Source organism: Pleurodeles waltl, chromosome 6 (assembly GCF_031143425.1).
Source record: "Pleurodeles waltl isolate 20211129_DDA chromosome 6, aPleWal1.hap1.20221129, whole genome shotgun sequence".
Classification (NCBI taxonomy): Eukaryota; Metazoa; Chordata; class Amphibia; order Caudata; family Salamandridae; genus Pleurodeles; species Pleurodeles waltl.
Genome location: NC_090445.1, coordinates 287,312,542 through 287,339,338, shown reverse-complemented (window position 1 = coordinate 287,339,338; position 26,797 = coordinate 287,312,542). Strand labels below are relative to the sequence as shown.

The following is a 26,797-nucleotide window of genomic DNA, read 5'->3' as shown; positions in this document are numbered from 1 at the left end:
GTTTAAATAAAAGCACTTCATAGTAAAGACCATTAAAAAAAAAAAAAGTAAAAACTTCATGTCCCACAGGAGTAATAGGGAACCCAATGTTTTTTAAAATGAAAGCAGACATTAAATAGTAAGTAGTTAAAAGAAACCCACAGACAATAGAAATACAGGAACAAATGTTCTGAATACAATTTGCCATTGCTATTGCACAGAGGCACCTGAAAAAATATATACATTGGATTGGAATTATGCGATTCTGCAGCAGCAGATTTTTACTCACACTTATGGATGTGCTGCATTTGCCACATAATCCATCAACTGCTGCTCATCTGTGGATTGTAATGAAAAGAATTACTAAAAGAATATTAGCTTGCAGTGAAAGGCCCTTCGCAAACATCCAGTGGCCCTAAATGTAATCCATATCTGTGATGATACCTAGAGAAGATGGGCTGAGACATATATCAAACAGTCTGAGTACTCGGTCTATGTCAACAACATCATCATGAACAGTGCAACCATATTCTAGACTCAAGAAGAGGTAAGTTGTGAGGACATTTTTTTACCTTTCCACCAAGGCAAAATCCCACCACTACACATTGTGCAAACAATCATCTCTGTGGCCATCCTCCTTGGGTAGTTGTAGTATGTAGAAGTACCTGAGACTGATGACCCCCTATAAGATTGCCTGTGCTGAGTTCAAGAGACAACACTTAGGAGGCAAACACAGTTTGGAAGAGGGGTTCCTTGCTCCTTGCGATTCAAAATGGTATGCTTATCAATGTGGTACCTATTAGGGGTTTGCCCCTAGAATTCTGACCGGAACCATAGATCAGTTGTGAATGAGAGTGAAAGTCCAATGGACCATTTCCTCCTCCCCTTCACCCAACGTATTCCAAATGGGAAACTTTTTTTTAAAGCACTACCAGTTGCTTTACAGAGCATGGGCTATTCTTTTAAGCACTCACTGATAGGGAATGCAGACAAAAGAATATCGGTCTGCTGTTCCTTGCAGGTCAGCATCCATGTCCTTTTTGCCAGGGACAGGAGGTCAAAAACATCAGCATGTCTAATCAGTATTCATTAGGCGGTTCGTTTTGCGACACTCTGTGACTGGAGGTCTTGGGATACCACCCACAAGTACATAGGTTGATTGTAATTAGAACTTTGTCTCTAATTCAGATTTCTTGTTTTGTGAAGAGTCCTAGCTTGCTTTTTTTTTTTTCCCCATCACTGAATGATTTGATGGACTCCTTGAATGCCATTGCAATCAACCATAAATTGACATAGTGGGACTCTTATACATGTCTAAGTATTATTCAGGCTGGCAGCACAACCTACCAAGAACAGACATTTTAATCAATCCATCCTAATTCTTCCATTTTATGCGCTCCTATGCTGTTTCTGAAACTTTCGTGAATCAGACCACCAGTGAATTCCAATAGCGTATGATGTAGTGCTGCTAACAGTAAATTATTGTGTCACTGTAATGCTATTGTATGAGCCAACATGTCTTCTTAAATCCATTCGTCCCTAGAAAAAGTAGGGTTATGTATCTGAATAAACAAATGGCCAATGGCTAGTGTTTTATGTGTTAAAAGAAAACTAATGACCCTGGATCCTAGGAGTTTTCTGTCAAGGTGTGGTGGGTGTGAGGTACTGGAAAAAATACATATATTACACAGTCCCACCTAAATAGGGCAAGCAGCGTTATGTCCTTCCTCCCGCAGCCGTACTTCGTTGGACCGTTGATGGAATACTTAAAATTTCAAATTGTGCATTTAGTCAGACACAAATTGAGCATGACAGTGCAAGAGTGCATAGTGTCACAGAATTCAAGTCTATTATATGAAATAAAATTGACAGAAAAGATTTGTATGTGTAAAATAGCTTGCTCCTTAGATAAAAATTCAGAACATCATCTTTAATGTTTAAGGAGCTGTTGTGAATCTTTGCCTTGATAAGCGAAGAAAGAGAGATTGTGTGCTCAAGACAAGCACAATTTACATGCCTGGTTGATCATGTGTATGCCCTAATCATGTTTTCTGTTCTTAATAAGAATTTTGTATATCGACAGTTAAGAGCTGTATCTGACAAATCAATACATGCTAGCATTGCGCACCTGCATGATACGATACTGTAATACCTCTCGCTAGTCATTCATACGTGTCTGACACACACATACGAGGTGGATCAAATTCTGTTTCACCTGCCTGCTCACATAAACTGTCCACCAAACTCTAAATCTCTTAGTCTATTTACTTATCTGACAATATTCTCTAATTCTACAAGACATTATCAAGTACAATGTCAAAATACAGGTTTCTGTGCTGCAAAAGAAGTGAAACAATCCACTTTTCCACAGTTGCTTAAAAGGGAATCTTTGCAAACATATTTAAATTTTATGAAATTTAAAAAGATTTTCCCAGAATTCCATGATACATTTTGAAACACAGGTTCGAATTTCATACAGCCGTACTTTTTAACTTGCATTGTTCTTACGAATATGTCCACGATAGAAAAATAGTGTAGAAACAAACATTTTACTTTGCTTAATAATCAATGCCCAATCCTAATAGAACACGCTGTATCCATATTTTTACTGTGGCCTATGGTATAATAAACACCTAAAAAGAGTTCAGAATCTGCTGTTGTGAGCTCTTGTATCTCAATTTTGGAAAGCAGAGAATGTTGTGCTTGCTGGTACTTTCGGCATGTTGTCTGTATGCATTGCTTGTAAGTCAAATACTACGCTGGTTGATCAGCATGCCGATTGTTGGAAGGTTCCCATTGATATTGAGGGTACAGATATAATTTTTGACTGAATACTCATAATGTTTCCCAGCTTCTCAATGTCTCACAGCACCAACTCCCTATTTCTCTTTCTGTTCATAGTTATACCACAGAATTTGTAGATTTGGGAAATGTTTCTGCTTTAAGAACATTTCGTGTTCTCCGTGCACTTAAAACAATCACAGTAATTCCAGGTACCGTATGCATGCTTTAAATTACACCTCCAACAGGCATTCGTTCATTTTGTTAAGATTTGTTTAAATGCTATTTTGTGACTGTTTGGGTTTGCGAAATTGTTTTAGAAGTGTACTCTTCCCTACCCCGCTTTCATTGCATGCATTTATTTATCACATATTTTCTATCGAAAGTGGCGCCTTTGGGCTTGGGGGTAAATCTGTGTAGGTGTGGGCTGGAGTTTTTCTGAAAGAATAGCGTGAGTTTTGTGGCGGATGGGTCAAGGCGGTGATTCAAGTGGCTGTAACAGATGACAGTGTATTTTGCAGTAACACTAGCTTTAGAAGTGGTTAATATCCAGAGGCTATCAGGTCGAGGATTGTGTTGAGAGTGCAAGGGTTCCGTTTATTGCAGAGGAATGTTAGCGAGGCCGTCTTATGTCGTAATGCCTCTGTTGGCCGGCAAAGGTTATATACTCTTGGGCAGTGGGTTTATGTATTATGTACCTAGCAATACATTGATTTGCAGCATTTTCAGTTCTTTGAGCTGGTCTTGTTGGTGTTCCTGTAGGATGATCCAGCTTGCTGATCAAGGTTACAGTACAGATATTTCTCAGCTTGTATCTACAGGGGCACTCTTCAGTCATTTTAGCCTTAAAATTGTGTTTTCTCTTAGTATTGATTTGCAGGTACATTCTTTGTGATGTTTGCATTGTGCCTGTTGTATGTAATGAGACGAACCAAGATGTTAGGTGGGGCTGGATGTAGGGATAGTGGTTTATGTAATATTATGGCAGGCCGAAGAGGCCACTTCTGTGTTGGCTTGATTTTATTTCACGCTGGCTCTGCTATTCATTTAGTTAGCCCTCTAGACTCTTTAGGAGGAAGGCATATTCTCAATGAAACCTAAAAACATGATTTACATATGCCTTGCCTTCGCATTAGAGTAAAAGTATAGGGCCTTGTATTTGCAAAAGATCAATAAGGTATATACTGACGAGGAGCTGGCATACAGGCTTCAAAGTTCAGGTGTTGAGAGTTCTTTTTTTACTTGCAAGTGATGTCATTTTAGATGTTGTTATAGGTTCAAGCAAAGGGATGGAAGGCGTTGTGTTTATGGAGACTGGTATGCTTGGTCAAGAAATAATTTATGCATTAAAGTTAAGCTTTCTTGCATTTAAATTAATCTTTTTAGAGAAGATTGTCTTTTGAAAATATACTGATGTTTGTGACATGAGTCCATTGTTGTTGTAGGAAGCTGGCCTGGTGTGTGGTGGGTACCTATGGTACTTACACCTTATACCAGGTCCAGGTATTCCCTCTGATGGGGGGGGGTGTAGGCAGTCTCTAGAAGCCAGGCTCCCTAGAGGTAGCCGTGGATGAGCAGCCAATGCTTATCTAGGAGACATGCAAAGATCATACAATATCACTGTAGTCACAGAGCACTTACACACATGAAAGAAAACACCCAGTTGCACAAAAATAAAATTAAGGTAAGTAGTACACTAAATATATACAGTAGTAATCAGAAACAGGCATAGAAAAGGTTAGAAAATATTGCAAATAGTAACAACCAATAGTTACTATAGGGGGAGCACAAACCATATACTAAAAAAATGGAATGCGACCAAGGTACCCCCACCTAGGTAAGTAAAATGTGTAGAGGTTAGCTGTGAGTACTAGAAAACCACAGAGGTAAGTAACACTGTACCCCCCAGTGACCGGGAATGCAGGAGTAAAACACTGAATTTTCCCCAAACCAGCTAAAAGGAGGAAAAGAAGACACCCAGACAAGAATGCAAGAAAACCGAAGAAAGAAGACCTGTGTAGAAAGGGACCAAGTCCAAAAGTCACAGTGGAGTCCAGGAGGAGTAGGAGCTACTACCCACCCAGCTCCTGCAGCTGTAGATGCAGGAGTTGGTTGATGGTGATCAAGAATAGGTCAGCACCTCAGCCCTGGAAATGGAGAAGAGTTCCTGATGGCTGCAGCTGAAGCCCTGCGCTGGAAAGAAGATTGTAGATGAATGTTGGTGCAGGAATTCCACCAACAAGCATTGGCAAAGGCAAGCTTACGGTTAGTGGAAAAGAGGTGTGCTGCTGGGGAACAACAAAGCCCAAGAGGACTCAACCCAGGAGGGGGAGTCGCAGGGGTCCCTCAGCATCCCAGAGAGTCCAAGGAGCAGAGGCAGCACCCACAGGAGTCCCACAGGAATGGGGCATAGGAGTCACAGAAGTATCCCATGCAGCACTACAAAAGAGGGTCCCACGCCACAGGAGACTCACATAGGAGGCTATGCTTTGCATGATGGGTTGCTGGGGGCTAAAGCTACACGTCAGCTGAAGATCCCTTAGAGGAGATGCAAACAAGCCTTGGCAGCTGCAAGAGACCTGGTGCATAGGGGTACTCGCCTGCGTGGAAAGGCAAAGGCTTACTTCCACCAAAGTTGGACAGCTGGGAGAGAGGACCAAGAGGACCACTCCAGATCATGACCCGTGATGCAGGATCCTTGCAGCTAAGCAGGAGAGGGGATCCACACAGCTGGTCGTCGTTTGTTGTAGGTGCCTGCGGTTACAAAGGAGTGAGTCCTTCACTCCAAGAGATATTCCTTCTTCTTTTTGTGCAGGCTGAAGAGTTGCAGTCTTCTGAGGATGAGCAGCACAGGAAATGTTGCAGAGTTGGTAGGAGCCCTGGAAACAATGTTGCTGAAGAGTCCTTTCTTCTTGGAAGCAGCTTGTCGGGTCCTGGAGGTTCCATTCGCAGTTCCAGAGGCCAGAAGTTGAAGCAGAGGTTGCAGAGGACTCCTGCTGGAATCTTGCAAGCTGATCTAAGGACCTACCCCAGAGAGAGACCCTAAATAGCCCTGAAAGGGGGATTGGTCACCTAGCCAGGTAAGCAGTTATCAGGAGGGGGCTCTGACATCACCTGCATGGCCTGGCCACTCAGATGCTTCCAGAGTTCCCTGCCAACCTTGGAAACAAGATGGCAGAACCCAGGGACCCTCTGGAGGAGCTCTGGGCACCACCCCTGGGGTGGTGATGGACAGGGGATTGATCACTCCCCTTTCCAGTGTCCAGTTTCGCGCCAGAGCAAGGACTGGCGGTCCCTGAACTGGTGTGGACTGCTTTATGCACGGAGGCCACCAAATGTACCCATCAGAGCAAACCAGTGGCTTGGGGAGGCTACCCGTCCTAAGCCAGTCACACCTGTTTCCAAAGAAAGAGGGTGTTACCTCCCTCTCCCAAAGGAAATCGTTTGTTCTGCCTTCCTGGGCTTCATCAGATCAAACAGCTGGAGGGCAGAAAGCCGTCTGAGGGGTGGCAGCAGCTGGGCCACCCGGAAAAACCTGTAAGACTGATGGTAGCAATGTTGGGGGTCCTCTAAAGGACTCCCAGACTGCATGGAATCATACTTCCAATACTTGCAACAGTATTGGTGTACGATTCTGCAATGTTTGATACCAAACATGCCCAGGTTCAGAGTTGCCATTATGTAGCTGTACATAGGTAGTGACCTATGTCCAGTACACGCATAAAATGGCGTCCCCGCACTCACAAAGTCCAGGATAATGTATCTGGAATTTGTGATGGCACTTCTGCTAGTGCAGGGGTGCCCTTACACAGAGGTACCTGCACCCTGCCATCTGGGCTGAGAGGGCCTACCGTAGGGGTGACTTATAGTGACCTGGTGTAGTGACCTGTCGGGAAAATGGGTGCATGCACCCATTTCACACAGGCTGTATTGGCAGGCCTGCACAACCCTTTGCATGAGCTCACTATGGGTGGCAGAATAACTGCTGCAGCCCATATGGATCCCCTGGAACTCCAATGCCCTGGATACCTATGTGCCATATACTAGGGACTGACAAGAGGGGACCAGTATGCCAATTGTGGAGATAAGAAGTTGCCAGCAACTAAATTTAGAGGCAAGAGCACAGTCACTGGGGTCCTGGTTAGCAAGATCCCAGTGGACACAGTCAAACACACTGACAAACAGGCAAAAAGTGGGGGTAACCAAGCTAGAAAGAGGCTACTTTCCTACAGTTGTAAAACCATGGTTATGGCATTGCATAGAGGGGTTATTGCATGTGTGGTTTAAGCATTAATCACCGAATTTTTCAGACAACGGGTATAATGCAGGTAGTTTTTTGTAAAAATGTTAAAGTTGATCATAACAGTATGTTATAAGTTATTAGTGTGCCAGTGATGAATATGTGATTCAGACTGTTAGGAGTGTTTCTAATGGAGAAAATGCAAATGGTTTTACTTGCAGTGGTCAAAGGGTTGCTGCTATTCTGGAATAGAACTGTCTCTAGGGATGACGATATTAGCACTGCATCCATGTGTCATAGAAAATTCATGAAATTACTAATACTTCAGATACAGGTTCGGAATTGGTAGTTTACATCCAAATGGGGACTATGCCAGATATATTTGTGGGTATTTTGGCAAAGGGGTGCTAATTCTAGCATTTCCTTATAAGGCGGGAAAAGGTAGCTGCAAATTGGCGATACTGCTATGGGCCTGAGTTGGAAATGTGTTAATATCTTTCAACTTGTGCTTATGTTGGTTCAGGAGCAGTCTAAATTATGAACTCTAAGGAAATCCTAAATGAGATGTACCTTCTGGAGAAGATAACAGAGTCAGTTGCTGGTAACTTTGGCGTTCCTGTTTGTAGAAAGGAGTGAAGAGCATCAGGGTGTCACGGGGGTAGGGGGTCAGATAGAGGTAGTGGGCTTTTTAGATTGACCTTGATTATGTGGGATTGGATACAATTGTTACTAGGTGTGTTTTGGTGTATTTGGAAATGGATGATTACTTGAAGTCTTGAGCCACTACTAATGGCTAGCACAGGGTGCAGTGTTCAAGGGGAATTGATGTTTGGCGCAGATCTCAGGGTGCACTTGTGATTCATACATCAGCTAAACCCTATTTTCCACTGCAATAATTGACTGGCATTGGATGATCTTTAATAAGCTGTTCGCATTTCAGTTTGGAAGAGATTTTGGAACAAGCATAGATGGTTTTAAACAGTAAGACAGACTTGTGAAACTCCCAGTTATTTTACGGCTGTGTGATTATATTTAACTTTTTATGGTACAGTAAACCATTCTGACTACCCGCTGTGTCACTTGTTTAATAAATGGGTCTTAGTACTCTCTTGAAACTAGAGGTAGGATGGGAACGCCCAAACTCCTTCACCCACTGCACACATTTCTCCTCTGTAGAGTGCCTTGTGATAGACAAGACATAGTGAAGCCTCAGAGCACTCCCTAAAAAACTGTGCAATACTAATGTCAAAGCAACGCATATCTAGAAGGCAAGCCCCAGGTAAATTCTAAAGGCTGTCTTTGCGTTTTCCTCAGGGATAATTAGAGTAGCTCCCAGACAATCTGCAGGCTCATTTAGTACTACATAAATTAGGTAGTAACAACATTCTAAGCAAATAGTATTTTGATACATGCTAGGAGGCCCAATTTGTCCACCATCGATAAGTCTAATGAATGCAGCTTTTGCATCAATTACTTGTGGAAAAAAATGACTGAATTGTCCATGTCGTCCCAGTCGATTAATCTTCACATTGCAATATCATGATTCCAGATTGTTTCTTTTTCAAGTGTCTGCAATTCTGTGTCAGGACCCCAGGCGAGGATTATGCTTTTAGGTCTTTACTCACTGCCAATAAATTTGAACAGCAGCCAAAAACAAACATGTAAAATAAAAAAACTAGCATCCCCCAAAGTCCAAGGGCGGTTAGAGAACAGTCATTAACCAATTAGAACCAGGAGTCCATAATAAAGTCCATCAACTCTGTCTATGCTGCCTCTTTTTTTCACTGCTCAGCAGACTCACATAAATGCTGTTTCACTTCTCTCCATTTGGGGATGAATATTGTATTGTGGATCCCTAATGAAGGATAATTTCCTTAACTGATTTGCTCCTTAGGGTTGCTTCTACTTGATTGCACCGCAGGAGTGTCTCAACAAGCTCCTTAGGCGATCCAAAACAACATCAGGAGCAGCGGACTGGCCCTCCCAGGTGGTGCTATTGTCCCGCACCCCAACTGCTCCGCTCTCCTGCGACGCGCGTGATCCTCTCACTCACACAGTGAGACATGCACCATGGGAGCCTTGCCCTGTGCGCTTGCGTGCCTGCAGCCTGCAGACCTATGCTCCTGGCACAAGGAGTCTGTATCAGCATTTTTCACAGTGCCTGTGACATTTGAATCAGTGCCTCACAGGACGCCCAACCGTGGTCTGTATCGGGTAAAATATCTGCAAGTTGGACTGAGTGCATAGGGACAAGCAATATAGCTGGTGAGATTTCCTCCATCCATTATACTACCTTTATGCGTCAGTATACTTCTGCCAATAGGCAGCATAATCCCAGCACTCTTACCATATCATGGACACTATCCCAGGCTTACACCTTGTACCGTGTGGGAAGTAGTGTCCCTGGGGTTTAGAACCTCTGTTGGCGGCCGCTGACTGCTGGCCACCCGTTAATTACTGGATCCCCAGTGCTATACTGACGGACTCTCTCACCAAATCAGCCTTTTTTAAGGTAATGCAGTCTACGGAGAATGTTCATATAGAGTAGGAGGCTATGTCCTCCCTCCAATATGAGAATTAATTCTGTAAGCAGTGGACACTTCTATTCAAAGAGCAGTGGCGGAGGCTCTGGCCCTAGTGGAACAGCACCCATACAGGCGCGGTTTTGAGGAACTGGTCAGATCACCCCCCCCAACCGGTCCCTGACCTGGCTCCCGCATACCCTAAGCATAAATTCTCAGTGTTGGAGCAAGATGTTTTTGCTAAGCTCAAGCGTGCATTCCTAGCCCATATTCAGTCTTTAAGGGATTCTCCTGATCCACCGAATGACCTTTTGGACTGTAACCCATGGCATCCCTGCACATTGGAGATGGCAAGGATTCCCATGGGGACATGGATGCCAAACCAGGCCCTTCTCTTCCTTGGCACACCCCCCACCTCCCAATGACTCCACAGCCCCTCCAGGCTCTCGAGGCTTATTCCAAAATGTTGCACCTGAACGACATTGCACATCCGCAGTCTGCAGAGTGGACCTCAGTATCTAAGGTTCCCAAATATGTCTGTCTACCTGTGTAAACCTCTGGAGAAGTAGGCTCACATCTGCATGCACACAAAATGCCCTCAACCGTCTTTGACAGTAATGTTGCTTTTACACCAGACCTTGATGCAAAGATGGCCACTTTTTTAGCGTAATTTGTGAAGGACCCCAAGAAGGGGGTTGACTGATCTTGAAGTTCTTGTCAAGATAAACTTTTGGATATTGCTGGGCCCCTCCCTAAATCCTGCATTGAGATTTTGTCTGGTTTGGCACAGAGAGTTATTTGGGCAGTGCCAGTTGTGCTCTCTCTTTTGAGTGCAGTCATTTGCTTCAAATTAAGGTAGACCCAAAGTTAGGGGACTTGGCCTCTTCAAAAACGTGGACGTTACCCCAGGAAAATTTGTTTGTGGACCCTTTTATCATGGAGCTGGTGAAATTAGTTTCCAACTTTTCCTCTTTGGATACAGCCCAGTCCTCTATTAAGCAAATTTTCTATCCATGGGTTTTCCAAGGAGCCGGTCATTGCAGGATTTGCTCGACTGGCCATGCTCCAATACAGTACTTCTCCAGGGGACAGTGCTCCAGACATGGTCATTCCCAAGACCAGACAAGATTGGCCAGCTTCTACCCTACCCGAGTCTGGAGTTTCTGTGGCAGGGGCAGTTCCAGAGGCCAGAGCTCAGGCTCTCCCAATAACGTTGTGTGCTCTCCCTTTTTCCCGACTAAAGTTGGGAGGGTGCTTGGTGCCGTTTTCTACCCAACTGGGCTTCAATCACAGCAGGTGCCTGTGTTCTTAAGACAGTACAGGTGTTCCAGATAGAGTTCTTCGGCTCCCCTCAACAGGTTTTTTCCCCACGGCCAATCCAGTTTTCAAGTTCCAATGTTGCCTTCATAGATGCAGAGGTTAAGGCACTCCTTGATAAAGTGCCATACACCATACTTTAGCACATCCTGGCTTCTTTCTCAGCAACCTATTCTTGGTGGACAAGCGTGACAGAGGAGAGCACCTGGTCATCAGCCTCAGAGATTTCAACGAATGGTTGATGTACCATCATTTCAAGATTGGCGATATCCATCTTCTCAGAGACATTCTCCAACCATTCGATTGGATGGTGTGGCTGGATCTGAAGGACGCCTACCTGACGGTCCCAGTTTTACCACCCCACCGGCGAGTCATTGAATTTTGGCGGAATCAACTGACATTAAAACTTGTGACCCTTCCTTTCAGCCACCCTTCAGCACCATGGTGCTTTACGAAGCTCCTGAGACCAGTAGTGGAACATTTATGGGCACAGGAAATAAGATTTATCATTTACCTGGACAACATCCTCAATGTGAATCTGTGCCTGCAAATTTTATTTCTGCAGTTACAGACAGCGGTCACACTCCTTGAAGGCTTAGGCTTGGTGGTCAATGAGACCAAACCTCTATAGCAACTGTCACAAACAATGGAGATCCTTGGTTTAATCATAGATTCTGTGACAGCATCCTTGCATCTTCCATCGCTAAAGATGGCAAAGATTTGTCACTAGTTGGGACAGACTCTTTTCAGACCATTCACATCCTTGCACCAGATTGTGAGATCTATGGATCTTCTATCTTCATCAATTCAAGCTATTTCCCAAGGACCCCTACATTATCAGGCATTGTAAAGCCTCAAGGTTCACCATCTGTGCCAGGCCTCACATATTCTCAGTCGGTGTCCGTGACAGAGGAATTTCAGGAGGAAATCCATTGGTGGACTGCACACATGGAGGCTTACAACAGCTGTGCGATCTCTGACTCACAGCCCGATCTGATCATAGAGTCCATGCCAGCAAATTGGGTTGAGGCGCTTAGTGTGGTGAACTTTCCACAGGCAGAAGCTGGTCTCAAGAAGTACAAATATTACATATCAACTGCCTGGGACTCCAGACTGGTTCATTTGCAGTGTGTTGTTGTACCAGGGACAGCATTCAATTGTGTATTCTTCTCAAGATGGGAGACATCTCTGCTGTGAAGTACATCAACCATTTGTGGGGACCAAGATCTTGTTGGCTCTAGCAATGGAATTTTGGCAGTTCTGCCTGGACTATCAAGTTTCAGTCATAGCTGAGTATCTTCTGGGTCAGTTGAATCAGGTGGCGGATTGGCCATCTCACCATTTTAACGACTCCAGTCTTGGAAACTGGACCCGGAAGTCTTCTCAAGGCTTGCAAACATATGGGGACCCTTCATCCAGATCTCTTCAGTTTCCCAGATTCTTCAGTTGGAGGATCTGCTAGCGGCGGTGGCAAGTGGATTCCTCCAGGACTGACATCAGGAGCAGGGATATGCATTACGAGCAGGGACAGCAGCTCAGGTCTGCAGACAACAGCAGAGCTAGAGTTGATGACCCCTTATTGGAGATATCAAGTTTGGTTCTCAGCTCTGATGGAAGTTTCTTGGGATTCTTCAATCTTACTCCCCCACTTTCAGTCTCTCCTCTTGGATCTCAACCATCTTCCCCACAGGCTTGATAATTGAATGTTCCCTCCACCTTCTGGCATGGCAGATTACCGGCACAGGTAGAAAATCCAAGGACTTTTGAGACAAGCTGAGATCCTCCGGTCTAAGGCCCGGGCAGACAGTACCATCAAGGGAAACAAATCTGCTTGGTTCAGGTGGTTTGCTTGGTGCCTTCAACAGGGTCGGGATCCTGTGGAAATGAATCCATATCATCAGTTTTTTGTTAAATCACTCGGAGAAAGGCTTGGCTTATCATATTATCAACACCTTTCATTCTGCTACTTGAGCAGGACATGTGTCAGTGGAGGGAGCTCTGGTGGGAGAGCACCTTTCTGTGCGAAAGCTGTAACAAGGCATTTGGTTGTCATTTCCTCCAGAGCTTAGATACTCTAGGTTTTGGGTTGTCAACCAGGTTTTGAATCTTTTTCATCTTGGCGGCCCAATTAATTTTTATCCAGAAAATAACTCTTGCCATAGGGTCTTGGATGTTAGAGCCCTTGACATTACAGTTAGAGCTTTCTCACATCATGGGGTTTTGTTTAATATCGGCAAGTGAACCAAATTTAACTCAAGAATTATCTCTTACCCTGCTTTTGTGGAATCCCCTAGATTGTGTGTGGTTCAATGTGTGAAGGCATATAAGGAAATGACAGAGGGATTCCGTCCACCAAGGGAGGGAGAAACTTTGATTGCCTTATGAAAACCTCATGAGGTGCTGTACTCTCTTACAATTGCCTATTGGGTCAGATGAGTCATGAGTGAGGCAAGTATCAATGTAGCTTACATGGGGCACATTGCATCAGAGGGACGATGGTGTCTAAAGCTTGATATTATAAATGCAGCAGACTGGTATTCTGACTCCACATTGAAATGTTTTTACTTTAAGCCGGTTGTGGATGTAGCTCAATTGGTGGTGGATAAGCTTTGAACTAGCAAATCCTTGCCTCCTGTCCTGACATAGAATGAAAAGATTTCTAGCTATCATAACGGATAGTTTCAATTCTATTAAGGACTTGGAGTATAAGATTATCCCACTTGTCAAGAAGACATTGTCGGATTACATCCCTTCCCGTAATCAGTAAGTAAATTGTAAAATGTAATTGCTTGCTTGCTTTGCTTCATTTCTGCTTAATGTTATGCTGTCTCACCTGTTCATTGCTAATGATATTACAACCCTTTGGGATTATGGGTTTCTGATTTGCTTTTGTATTCCTGCTAGGATTCTTCATCACGAAAAGAGACAGTACAGACAGAGTTGATGTACTTTATTATGGACTCTTGGTTCTAACTGGTTAACGATTGCTTTCTAACCTCCCCTGGACTTCTGGGGATGGTATTTTTTTCTTGTAAATGTTTGCCTATGGCTGCTGTTCAAATTTAAAGACCTAAAAGCATAATCCTTGCCTCAGAGTCCATAATGGAATTGAAATTTTCTATTACGATAGCTAGGACATTTTTCATTATCATTTTAATTTTCTGAAACCCCTATGTGATATCATTCAACTTTATTTTCCAGGTGTTTCATTAATGATACTTTTCACTGCAAGAGAGACTTTCATTTACAAAAAATATGCAGAAATCTATGTATTTACATATGTTGGGTAGCCACACAAAATTATGCCTTACAAACAGTTCTGAAGCTTTGTACACACATAGCTGCACACCGAGTTATCTGAGTGGGGTGACGCAGGATACAACAGACAATATGTAGACAGGCTTCATTGGACGATGGGTGTGGTGTGGGTAGATATATATGTTTGATTTGGCTTTGGTTATTTCAGAAAGTAATACCAAATGTGTATTTTTTAGCAGGGTAGACAGTCAGTTATCCTTTAATTCAAGATCCGTTTAACCCTCTTTAACACAACGCTTTTAAGTATTTGTATTATATTGTTCAGTATGTGAAGCATCTTAGTGAATAACAGAAAATGTGTGTGCTACAGATTGCATGCTAACCAAAAGGACACTACACCATGAATGCAAAGTTTCAAGGCTCTGCATGCACTCCTTAGATACATCATTATTTGACTTGTAAATTTGATTTTGGTGCTTAAGATCACAACAGAGACATTCACAAAATATTTGAAGAGTGCTTAAGGGTGTGCACGGCTATGTGAGTTGCTTGCATCAGACCACAATTAAGAAAATACTTTATTTCCTTCCTCCAGGCCTGAAGACAATTGTTGGGGCATTGATACAGTCAGTGAAGAAACTTGCTGATGTCATGATTCTCACTGTGTTCTGCCTTGCTGTCTTTGCACTTATTGGACTTCAGCTCTTCATGGGTAATCTCAAGCAAAAATGTGTGCGGTGGCCTCCCCCCAATGATACGATTGTAGACGATTACATGCTTGGATTTGACAATGGCACATCTTTCAACACAACAGTGAACAATACAATGGAGATGAGTAATAGTACTTTTGATTGGGGCGAGTACATTCACAATACAGGTAACCGATGCCTTATGCAATAGAATTCTTTTGCTTAGCATGACTTCATTTTAAATGCTTCTTTGTTGCAATTGTAAATTGGGAGGATGCTCTTGTACAAGGTTAGTGGTTGTTGATGTAGACTGCCATTTGGGTGGACCCTCTTGTACACAGGATTAGATATGTTCCCTTGAGATGGAAAGTTGTGTATGTAAATGTCTTTAATCAATCACTCTCCTACTCACTTTTTCCGTCATCCACTTTGGCTTCTTTATTTACCAGCTAAAAAAACTAATAACGCCCCAGCTTGTAAACAAGTGGTGCAAAAATGCACAGATTTATTGTTTACAAAAAAGGTCTTCGAGACCACCGATTGCTTACCATTCAGTGCCTTGAGTGCCACTCTTTACCGACTACTAGTTGACTAGTGGAGGTCAAGTGTCACTTCCTGTTTGCATGATCCAAGAACAGATTGAATCCTCTTAATTTGTGTCTGTCCAACCCCTCATGCTGTGATTGAGGTACTTTTTTGTCCATCCAGTCTGCGTCATCGCACCTGCTCTTGCTTGTTTCTCCTGTGTAGCTTCTTTCCTTCTACACCTATCCAAATCTTTATTTTTTTACAGTTGTATATAGCGGAGCAATTTACATGAGTTTAGTTATACTATTTATTTACTTTACACATAGCCTTCATTATTTTCCTTTTGTTTAGGCATGTGGAGATTAAGTTATTTTCTCAGAATCACAAGATGCTGAGCCAACGCCAAAACTAGAGTCTGGTTACCCAGTTCTGAGGTCGGCAGGTTTGGTATTAGGCCACAGCCTCTCCTCTTGATGTAGATTATATTAAAAGTAAATTACCAGTTTATCCACCATTCTTATTTTTATTATGCAGTCAGCTCTTATTAACCTATAGACCCCCATCTCAACTCTCTGATTGGAAATGTTTCACCTCTGTGTAGTTTCATGGTGCTTTATCTGCATGCTTGTGTTACAATATTGGAAACGCACATCAATATCCCTGAATATTAGATGTAAAGATATTTAGAATTTGGATGAGTGCATCTGTGCAGTGTCAAACTTGGCCAAAGAAGTCATGAAAGAGCTAAAATTGTATCATAAAATCACAGTTGTTCAAAAATGGGGCCCCAAAAAATACATTGGGCCCTGGGCCTTCAAATCCTTCAGATATCTCTGCTCCATTCTTGTTTTCCTGCGTAGTATGGTAGTGTTTTTTTTTTTTTTTTTTTTTTTTTAGAGAGACCGCCTCTCTGCCTCTGGAGTGATCCTCCAAAAATGGAGGGTCTAGAGTGACTTGTCATCAAATAGCTCTGCTTCGCTCCGCTTGATTTATCTAATGGAGTAATGGCCCATTATTCGAGGAGTGGTAATAGTTTCTTTGAATTGCAGTCTGTCTGTTCTCTATGTAAAAAAATAGCAGCAGTAGGAACCTCTTGCACCGCCAGAGCTAAGCGCAACATTTTATACTAGAGCAAAGTGCATCTGGAGAGGACTGTGAGAATTACATGGCGTGGGCATTTAACCGCAAAATCCGTCCACAGTCAACATCATGTAGAAATTTCTTACCTTTTTGTGTTAATAAATGTGATGTAAATTGTTGTCCGTCTGAGGTGGATAATACCATATAACGTATTCATTGTCTGGTACCACCTTATTTAATGTGCGTGGCAAATACAGTGCTTTTGGGCGTGGGATTGTTATTATTGTATAAATACCGCATGATGACCTTTTGAACATAAACAACATGCTGACTTGGTTATGCCATATCCTTGGCTCTCCGGTTACTTAAGAGCTGATGAGGCCTTTGTGTCTTGTCAGAGTCCCCCTCCCCTGTGATGAATTACTCTACCGTTGGCTATAAAAGCACTGCATTAACACAAAATGGGTCCATCTTCCATGTAGTAATACATATTGCAAAATTATTGATCTCAAATCTTTGATCTGCAATGTGACTAGGGGTATTTCCATTAGTACTTCGGAGTTACTCCTGTCCCACCCACCAGCCATCCTGTTCCTGTTTCCTTTTCCCCAACACTCCATGTTTCTTCTCTCCCTCCCTACCTTCTGTCTCTGATCATTCGACTGAGGGAAGGGGTAAAGAAGTTTGATGAAGCTGCCAGTGCTGGCTGCTTCATAGCCCTTTTCTTTATTCATCCCGTTATCCACTGAACCCCCTGTTACTCAACTTACTCGCACCACATTACCCTCCCTACGAGACCCCCATTAAAAAACTTCAACCTGATTGCCAAAGCCAGTACCTTGCCCATAGGCGAGGTCTATTGGCTTTGTCAATGCTAGTTTGTTATTGCCATTGCCAATGCTAATTTGTTATTCGCAATGCTGTAATATGTAGGAAATACTTATTTCTACTATGTTTTCCCTGCATTTTTTGTTTTTTTGGCTAAGGGTAACTCCTATTTTGACCTCTGGGTAGCAGGGCCTGCTGTCAGACCCCACCCATGTGTACATCATCTCCTAAGAGTGAAAACAGTTTTTGCAATTGCATTAGCATAATTGATCTTTTTGAAAGTTAGATGTGCAAATGCATTTTTCACCCTTTGCAGGAATCAAATGCACAACAAGGTCAACTGACCTTTTGACCATGAAAGATGTGTGGTGAACTATCAACAATTACTTCAACACCACCCCAATAATTTAGACACCATGACCAATGTGGCCAAGGAACGAAAACTCCAATCAGAATATAGATCAAAGGTTTATTACAAATACAAGCTCAAAGTCAAGTGAACAATGCACAAAACTATATTATAGAGACACATATTCACCAAGGGTTGCCCAGGGTGATGAAATAAATTCAGACGTACTAACATCAGTAAAACTAGACATTCATAATGAATAGTACAGAATGTCAATAGAAATATCTGAGTCACACAAATCAAACGATGCTCAGATTGTACAATCATTTAGTCAAATCAAATTCAATTAAGTCAATAATCTTTGGTTGGGCATAGCTCAAGCCTACAGCTAACCAAATGAGGGGAATATGTTTGTGGGGAGAAACACATGCTGGCAAAATACAAAAAGGAAGAAAAATAATTTGGAAGAGAATAATGTGGGCTACAGGACACTAACTAAAAAATAAAAATTAAATAAACATCAACATATTGGTGTTCTTAATCTCAAAGGGCATTTCGAGGGGGCAAGGGCAAATGTCAGAGATGAAGATACCTCTCCAAGGAATACAACATTCAGGGAATCCTCATCAGCAAAGCGTCTGGTCAGAAAGTCATTTGCAAGCATCTGTATACGTCTGTCTCTGACCAAGACAGGACTGCTCTGAGCAACGCTCAAAAATCCAACTCTATATTAATCCACAAGAAACATTCTGATTTGACAGTAGTGTCAGTTCATGTTTTGGTAAAGGAGCATCATCCAAATAAAATCGATCATAAGACTTTAGATTGCACCAGTTCAACATTTTCCCAAGTCTGTCATAGGAACATCTCCTTTCCATATGACTACAAATAGATTGAAACTATTGTATACGATTTCAGTCCAGGTTTCTGTACTACAAGACTCTCAGGGCCAAATGGGTACAGTTCTTCTAAAGTTAAACAATAATTTTTTTTTACAAATGGGACTCTGCTTCTCATAGTGAAGAATTCTGAAAGAAGACTTCATGTTATGAAAAAATAATTCAACACTTTTACATGACTGCCAAATACTAGCTCTGTAGGCGTCAGTTATGCTAACACAATAAAATATAAAATGCATTTGAAAAATACTTATTAGTAAAACACATATAACATGCAAACTTATAAATTCATCATTAATAATATGTCATCAGTGTAAGTAAAAATTGTTATTGCATCACATTAGGTATAACACAGAACTGCATTTTCTTACTTGCACATATTTTCAAAGTCATTATCTTTCGCTAAACAGAAGAAATTCAAATTAATTTCAACATGAGTTATTAGTTGAGAGTAACTTTTTTTACGTGATTTAATTGAAAAAGGCACCTATGTTGAACTGTGAAATACAAGCATATTGCACATTGGAAATGTGTGTCAGTGCATCTTTCTAATGTTAGAAATAGGGTCTTTGGTTGGCAGTCAGGTTATCCCCTGTCCAAGCAAGGACCCTCACTCTAGTTAGGGTAAAGGAGAATCACCTTCAGTTAACCCCCACTCACCCACTTGGTAGCTTGGCAGGAGCAGGCAGGCTTAACTTCAGAAGCAATGTGTAAAGTATTTGTACCAACACTCACAGTAATACAGTGAAAACACTACAAAATGGACACCACAGCAGTTTAGAAAAGTAGGTAATATTTATCTAGATTAAACAAGACCAAAACGACAAAAATCCAGTATACACAAATCGTTATTAATTTTCAAAAGATTGAGTCTTAATCCTTAGAAAACAGTGAGAATACTGTTGTTACACAAAAGTACCTGGTTAGCGTAAAAAATAAAGCTTCACAGGCAAGCGTGCATTGGAAAAAGCAGCGATGCGTTGACCCCTTCCTCGCAATGGAGGCCGTTTGTCGTTTTCTTCTCCGGTTGGGTCGGTGATGCGTAATTTCTTCTCCCTCGCAAGAGAACGATGCGTCAATTTCCAGACGGGGCACCTCGGATCCACACAGGGTCGGGTTGACTTTGACACCCAGGGACGATGCATGGAAAATCCTGTCGCACGGTGTTAGAAAACCATGCTGTGTGGGGTTTGCGGCGTTATCAGCAGCCGCAAGCGGGTGTTGCACGTCATTTCTCCAACCATGCTGCTTCAATCTCCCAGCCACGATGCAGTTGGAGCATCAATTTTAGCCGCGAAGCTGGTGGTGTGTTGTTTATGAGCGGTGTTGCAGATGGTGCATCGTAAATTTCCCCTCACGCCGATCTGTGCGTGGATTTTGAGCTCTTGTCTGTCAACTTCACCTTTCAAGGGCACAGGGACTGGATAGGACACCTAGCAGAGCAGGAATCTCAGCAGAGAGTCCAGATGTTAGAGGAAGTCTTTGATGGCCCTGAGACTTCAAAACAGGAGGCAAGCTCAACTCAAGCTGTTGGAGATTCTTCACAAGCAGGTATGGACAACTAAGTCCAGTTTTTGTCCCCTTTCACAGGCAGAAGCAGCAACTGCAGGATAGTCCAACAAAGCACAGTCACAGGCAGGTGCAGCACTTCTCCTCAGCTCTTCTCCTTGGCAGCGGTTCCTCTTGAATCTAGAAGTGATCCAATTTTCAGGGGTTTTGGGTCCAATACTTATACCCCTTTCTGCCTTTGAAGTAGGCAAGCTTCAAAGAAAAGTCTCTGTTGTTTACAGGATCCTGCCTTGCCAAGGCCAGGCCCCAGACACACACCAGGGGGTTGGAGACTGCATTGTATGAAGACAGGCACAGCCCTTTCAGGTGTGAGTGACCACTCCTCTCTCCCCTCCTAGCACAGGTGGATCATCCGGATATGCAGGCTATCCCCTAGCTCCCTTTGTTTCACTGTCTAGAGGAGAGGTGCAAATATCCCAACTGTCAAACTGACTCTGACAGGGAATCCACAAACGGGCTGAGTCACAGAATCATTTAAGCAAGAAAATGCCTACTTTCTAAAAGTGGGATTTTCAACCTAACAATCCAAAAAACAACTTCACTAAAAGATGTACTTTTAAATTGATTTCGGAGACCCTAAACTAAATTTTTCCATCTGCTTTCAAAGCGAATCTGCACTAAGTTATTTAAAGGCAGCCCCCATGTTAACCTATGAGAGAGTTAGGCCTTGCAACAGTGAAGACGGAATTTAGCAGTATTTCACTGTTAGGACATGTAACACACAGCTGTACATGTCCCACCTTTCACATAAACTGCACCCTGCCCATGGGCCTACCTAGGGCCTACCTTCGGGGGTGCCTTACAGATTTAAAAAGGGAATGTTTAGGCCTGGCAAGTGGGTACCCTTGCCAGGTCGAATTGGCAGTTTAAAACTGCAAACACAGACACTGACGTAGCAGATGTGAGCCAGGTTTACAGGGCTACTAGCATTTGCTTTACAGGCCCTGGGCACCTCTAGTGCACTTTACTAGGGACTTACTAGTAAATCAAATATGCCTATCATGGACAAGCCAATTACACATACATTTTACATAGGAACACTTGCACCTCTGCACTGGTTAGCAGTGGTAAAGCGCCCAGAGTATCAAAAACAGTAAAAACAGAATCCTGCACACATCAACAACCTAGGAAGCAGAGGCACAAAGTTAGGAGAGACCATGTCTGTTACCTTTATGAGCTTAAACTTGCCAGTCTGCTGACTTTAGTGACACCAACGGCAAAGCTGAATTGTACTCTTTCAGTTGGAATGTGTGCAGAGGCAGTACAAGATGCACAGAAGAAACGTTCTAAATGTCATCCTTCTGAGACATTTACTCACTTTACTTTTAGAGCAAACACTGCAACAGGGGCTTACACATGTTTAGCAGCACAATTCAGGCCTGTGTTGTAAAAGTGAAAGTAAGGCTCTTTAAATGTCAGTTTTAACACTGCTGTTCACCTGCATAAAAATGTCCCATGTATTGCCCAGGAAGGTTCAATTGATATTTCCTATTCTGAACATTGCTCTAATGCAAATGTGGCAAAGGAGCAAAATGATTCAATATGAGTGGGAGCACATGGAGCAGCACAGGTAACACCTGTGTTTTCAAAGGTAATAGTAAGGCTGATTATTCACTTTAAATGCCTGACTTTTAACACCTCTATATCAACTACAAAAGTTCATTAAAAAGTTACCATGTATTTGATCAAAAGGTGGTTGAGTGGAACCTTTTATTGAAAATTCATTGTATGCCATTGGTGGGAGACATTCCTCCTATCCTGTAACAGTTGTTATACTTAACGTTTATAATGTCATTGCAACATTAGATTTTAGACTGGCCGAACCTCACAAAGACCTCTGGGACAATTAAAACAATTAAACAAGATGGGGAGCTTCCTCACTTGAAAAGAGCCCTTGAAGACTCATCACTCTCCTCCCACAGAAACTAAGCAAGTGCACAAAGTGATCAAAGATATTCCTCATCTCTCTGTGAAATTAATGGGATGCACTTTGCAGGCACCTGCAGCCAGCAGGTCAAGGTGTCCACAAGGATAATAAAGTTGAATAGAAGGCTCATTCTTATGATCCTGGCAGCGAAAAATGTATCCATTCACCCTATGTTTTTTGCCAGTTTTCCAGCTATTCTCGATAACTGCAGGCAATTGCAAAGATTTAGGAAGGACTATGAATTTAGGCAAAAGCATTTCTCATTCAACTCTCTAAATTCAGTTGTTCATAGCCCCTGATTACGTGTTGTGTGGCAATGCAGGTGCAGTAAAATCGTACCTGATTTTACTGTAACTGTCCAGTAAAATCATCCAGAGAGCTTGAAAAAGTCACTAGGTTACGAGTATTCCTGTGGTACCGATTTTGCCATGTGTGATTTTTACCGCACCTGATTTAACAGCTGCTAAAATTGCATGAAGACTGTACATGCACTGATAGACACTGTGGGTCAAAAATTACATCAACTTGCAGAAAATATGTTGTGTAAAATTGACAAAACAAAAAGATCATCTTGCTTTTTGGGCTACTTTTGCATTTGTCTCAGCTATTTTGAGACATTTCAATCCAAATTTATCAGCCATCCATCACTGCAACATTCTGTAATCCATATTATGGTTTCAGAAAGATTGACAATATGTATTCAGTGAATCTGAGTTACACTGTCTGGCAAAAGTGTTTACAAAGAAAAGAGGAGAGCCTCACAACCTGAGAAGGACCACCACCTGAACTCAAATTAACACCTTGGGAGGAACCAGTCCGGTTCATAATAAACATTGAAATCATTGAAGATTGAGCAGATGCAGAAGGAGCAGATGAACCTGGTAAGTGTAATGGAAAAGTAACTGTCACTTAGGTACTTTATTGATTTACTAATACTTTAGATTATCTTCATTTAGTGGCGTTATTAAAAACGTGAAGAGAAAATGAATATCTCATAGCCTTTTTCCCAGAAAAATCCCCATTAATTATTGCTGAGGAAATTAGTCTATGATAAGTTATATAATTGTACCTAAATACAGGGGTGGTTCCTCCATGAGGGCAGAGGAGCGTCGCCCACCCTGCCAGCAGCTGCAGCTGCAAAACCTTTAAAAGGAATGAATAACAAACAGTGTTTTTTATCCTTTCCTTGTAGAGGGGCGGGACCACTGGGGGTGACAAGTGTGAGGGGGAGTGCTCAGCACTCCCCTCAGAGTGCATGTGTGTTTGACCATCCTTCTCGGGCCGACCAAATGCACATGCGCAGTGGGCTCTCTCCAGCCCAGCAACACAGTTGATGCTGCTTTGAGCAGTGCAAAAAGAATAAGTGATGGACTGAATGCTGAACAATGTCAAACATTCACCCCCAGTACAGAGATCTGGGCCTAAATCCATCGTTTTTTGCTGCCCATGTCATTCCAGTTTGGACCCAGCCATTTGCAAATCAGTCTTGACCCTGTTCCCCATGGGAACAGTCCAGCCCGAACTGCAAGGCCAGGTCTTCCCTGGTCTGGAAACAAGCATCCTGGGACCTGTTTCAGGGATTTCAACCCTCATCAGCCTGGCTAGCTTGAATCCAGTGGCATGGGAAGCACGGGACCCACACCAGGGCATACCCTTCCCACTTAGGGCGACAAATGTAAAAAGAGTAAGTGATGGATGGAATGCTGAACAATGTCAAACATTCACCCCCAGTTCAGAGATCTGGACCTAAATCCATTGTTTTTTTTTGCTGCCCATGCCATTACAGTTTGGACCCAGCCATATGTAAATCAGTCTTGACCCTGTCCCCCATGGGAACAGTCCAGCCCGAACTGCCAGGCCAGGTCTTCCCAACCTGGGGTGGCGTGGTGAGCAAAAAAACTATGGATTAAACCCAGATCTTTGTGACTGGGGGTGAATGTTTGATTTGCTCTGCATTCCGTCCATCATCTTTTCTTCTTGCTGCTTTGAGCAGCGTCAGGATTGGCCACAGGGCAGGCTGGGAGTATGTGCCTGCCTCCAGCCAGCAGAGGAGTGGAGTGCAGCACTGCACAGCGTAAAGGTAAATTTGTTTTATTTTTTAATTTTATTCATATTTTCTCTCCCCCATGCGCGCCACCCCACCCCACCCCACCAGCCCCTTTTTACACCTGTGAGCCAGGACTGCCTAAATATAGCCACATGTTACTTTTGTATGGAAGACAGCACTGGAGCAGAAGTAGGAGGGTCAGTCGTGCTCCACCAGCAGCAAAATGCTGTAAGGTACACCTTATTAAAAAAACAGCTCCAGCTACTGTCAAAAATTGATTCTAATAGCCACAAATACTATCACCACTGCAAGTGTGGTTCCAATACCACAACTCCTGGTACAACTACAAGTAGTTTTTACTAGCAGTTCTGAAATCCAACCCAGCATACCAATATCATTGGTTTGTAGTAGGTCTACTACAACTACAACATTAGCATTGCTCAGACCTCAAATTTGAGCCCCAGCCTAATTTAATAGTGATTATAGACTGGACCCATCTGCATTTTATTATTTCACAGTGCTTAAAAAGTCTAACAAGATTTTGATTGCTCATCATGGATTTATATGCTCACTACTACAATTTATTGATCCATTTCAATAGACCAAGGAAAGTAGTATTGGAAGGAAAATATCAATGCAAGAAGTGTTTGGGGAACTCTATTTTGCCAAATTCGGGAAACTGATACCTTGTTTAGCACATGCACCATTCCTAGGGAAATTATCATATTAAATGAAATTGTGCAACAAACTACCTGTATGAATTTAACTTCTCTTTCCGTTTTGAAGGCACCATCAATAGCGAAAATTAATTTGACATGTTTTTCAAATAGTTGGCAAATGAAGAGGAAGTTTACGATGCCATTTTAGTTGTTGGTACATCAAACATAAGCAACACGTTTAGCCACAACTCAGAGTCTCTCACTGTGCATTTACTTTCACACCTCAAATATTGACTGCATTCAACGTTAGTCATTATACTGAAGTTAACAATATCTTTCATGCAAAATATTATCCATGAATTATTTGGACTTTCTGATATGTTATTGCTTTGAAGCTGTGCACCTGATGCTTGATTTTTATCATATTAGCTCCATTTTCATATTCCTCCTGTGAAGCTAATTGTGTTAAAACATCAGCAAAATGTCTTATTTTGTAATTAACAACATTAACTCAAGTGGTCTTTAGTCTTTTGAGAGTCCAAAATAAACGTTATTTACAAATAGTGACACACATAAAAGGATGTATCTGAGGGATAAGTGCATTGCCTTATATTGTATAGTATCATATCAGTGCTTTCTATCCCTATGTGGGGTCTGAAGCACATACTCCACAGGGATAGAAAGATACATAATGAAGGATGTGTGGTGGATGGGTGGTGGTTTGATTTCGAGCCTATGTGGGAAGTGTGTTCATGGAATGTGTAATGACCGCTGAAGTGAAGTTATCATGTTATGTGACACTGTACAATGGTGTGGTGATGGGTCAGGGTATGTGAGAGACAGAAGTTCAAATTATAATTGTAATAAAGACAACATTCGGGTAGCTAAACAGAACCTGCCTGTTCCCAAGGGCCTTTGGTTGTGCAATGTGTGTACATTAAAAAGAGGGGGCAATCAGAGAAAGTCCAATAATCTAAATGGCAATAGGTGCCAGGCAAAGATGGTGTTGAAAAAGTGAAAGGTTGCCAAAGAGCAAGAATTGTCATGCAGTAGCCATTCATCGTTAAGGCAAGGATGCCAAACAAATACACCCCATGTGCAAGGAAGAATGTGGAGGAACTATCAAAGCTGGAAATCTCATCACAAACAAGTGTCTTTTCGAGCAGTACCCCTGTGCACCGGTAGATGACGTTGTTCGGCTCTGCGTCAATGATGTCGGCCCCAACAGAAACGGTGTGCACTGTACCTATGTAGGTCCCACCCCAGCATGCTGACATCAGTTCTTTACTTTCCGCACTGGGATAGCGCTGATTGATGAAGAGCTATCCTTAGTCATTTTTTAGCTATCTTTTTCTCAACTATTGTCAAACCCCTTTTGAGAGATTTTCTGCCCAGGTGTGACAGGATGTTCCCAAAAAAACTGTCTGGTTTCAAACTATGTGGTGCCCGTCACTGGTAGATCTCTGTGAGACCCACACTTGTTTTCTGTGGTACTTGGAGAGTGACCACAACTCCTGGGAGAACTGCTGCACCATGCACCCGAGCATTCCCTCAAGCTCCATGCCACCTGATGTCAGATGATCCTGCGACACTCAAGATCTGAGTCATGCAGAAGGACCCAGGACCATTCATGGAGCCGCATCCGGTGACTGACTTTATTCGAGTACCCCTGCTCACCTGAAAGTATTTTATGAGGCCATGAACCTTACATTTGGGTGGCTCGGCCCCTCCAGAGCACCTTCAGGCCCCATGGGCTTGAGAGGGGCCCCCACTGGATCCTCACTGGTAGGTTCACCTTTGGCACCATTTGGCCCTCATGGATCCAGTGTTCGTTCTGGGGCAGAGCTACCACTGAAATCACAAACTTCATCGTCACCCACTTCAGTGCTGATGCCACATAGTGGTGCCATCCGCTTCGTCATTCCCAACTCTGATAGAGTTGTTTGATACCTGTTCCAGCACTGACAGGGACATTGCCCTCCTGATCGGAGCCAGTGCCTTCTGCCTTTGACAGGCCTGGAGAGGGAGACGAATGGGAGGGGTCTGAGGACCCTTATGGATACCAGCATACCCTAGAGGAGACTGCTGATAACTGGCATGAGGAACTGATGAAGGCCAACGTGTA

At 42.8% G+C, this 26,797-nt stretch overlaps 1 protein-coding gene across 1 annotated transcript in view; it reads left to right on the top strand.

Moving 5' to 3' along the window:
* SCN4A (sodium voltage-gated channel alpha subunit 4) overlaps nt 1–26,797 on the top strand; it is a 1,135,018-nt gene that overhangs the window by 490,161 nt on the left and 618,060 nt on the right. Inside the window, exons 6-7 of the mRNA XM_069238085.1 lie at nt 2,881–2,972; nt 14,693–14,974. Of these exons, the coding sequence (XP_069094186.1) occupies nt 2,881–2,972; nt 14,693–14,974 (374 nt within the window). The remainder of the gene's footprint in view (nt 1–2,880; nt 2,973–14,692; nt 14,975–26,797) is intronic.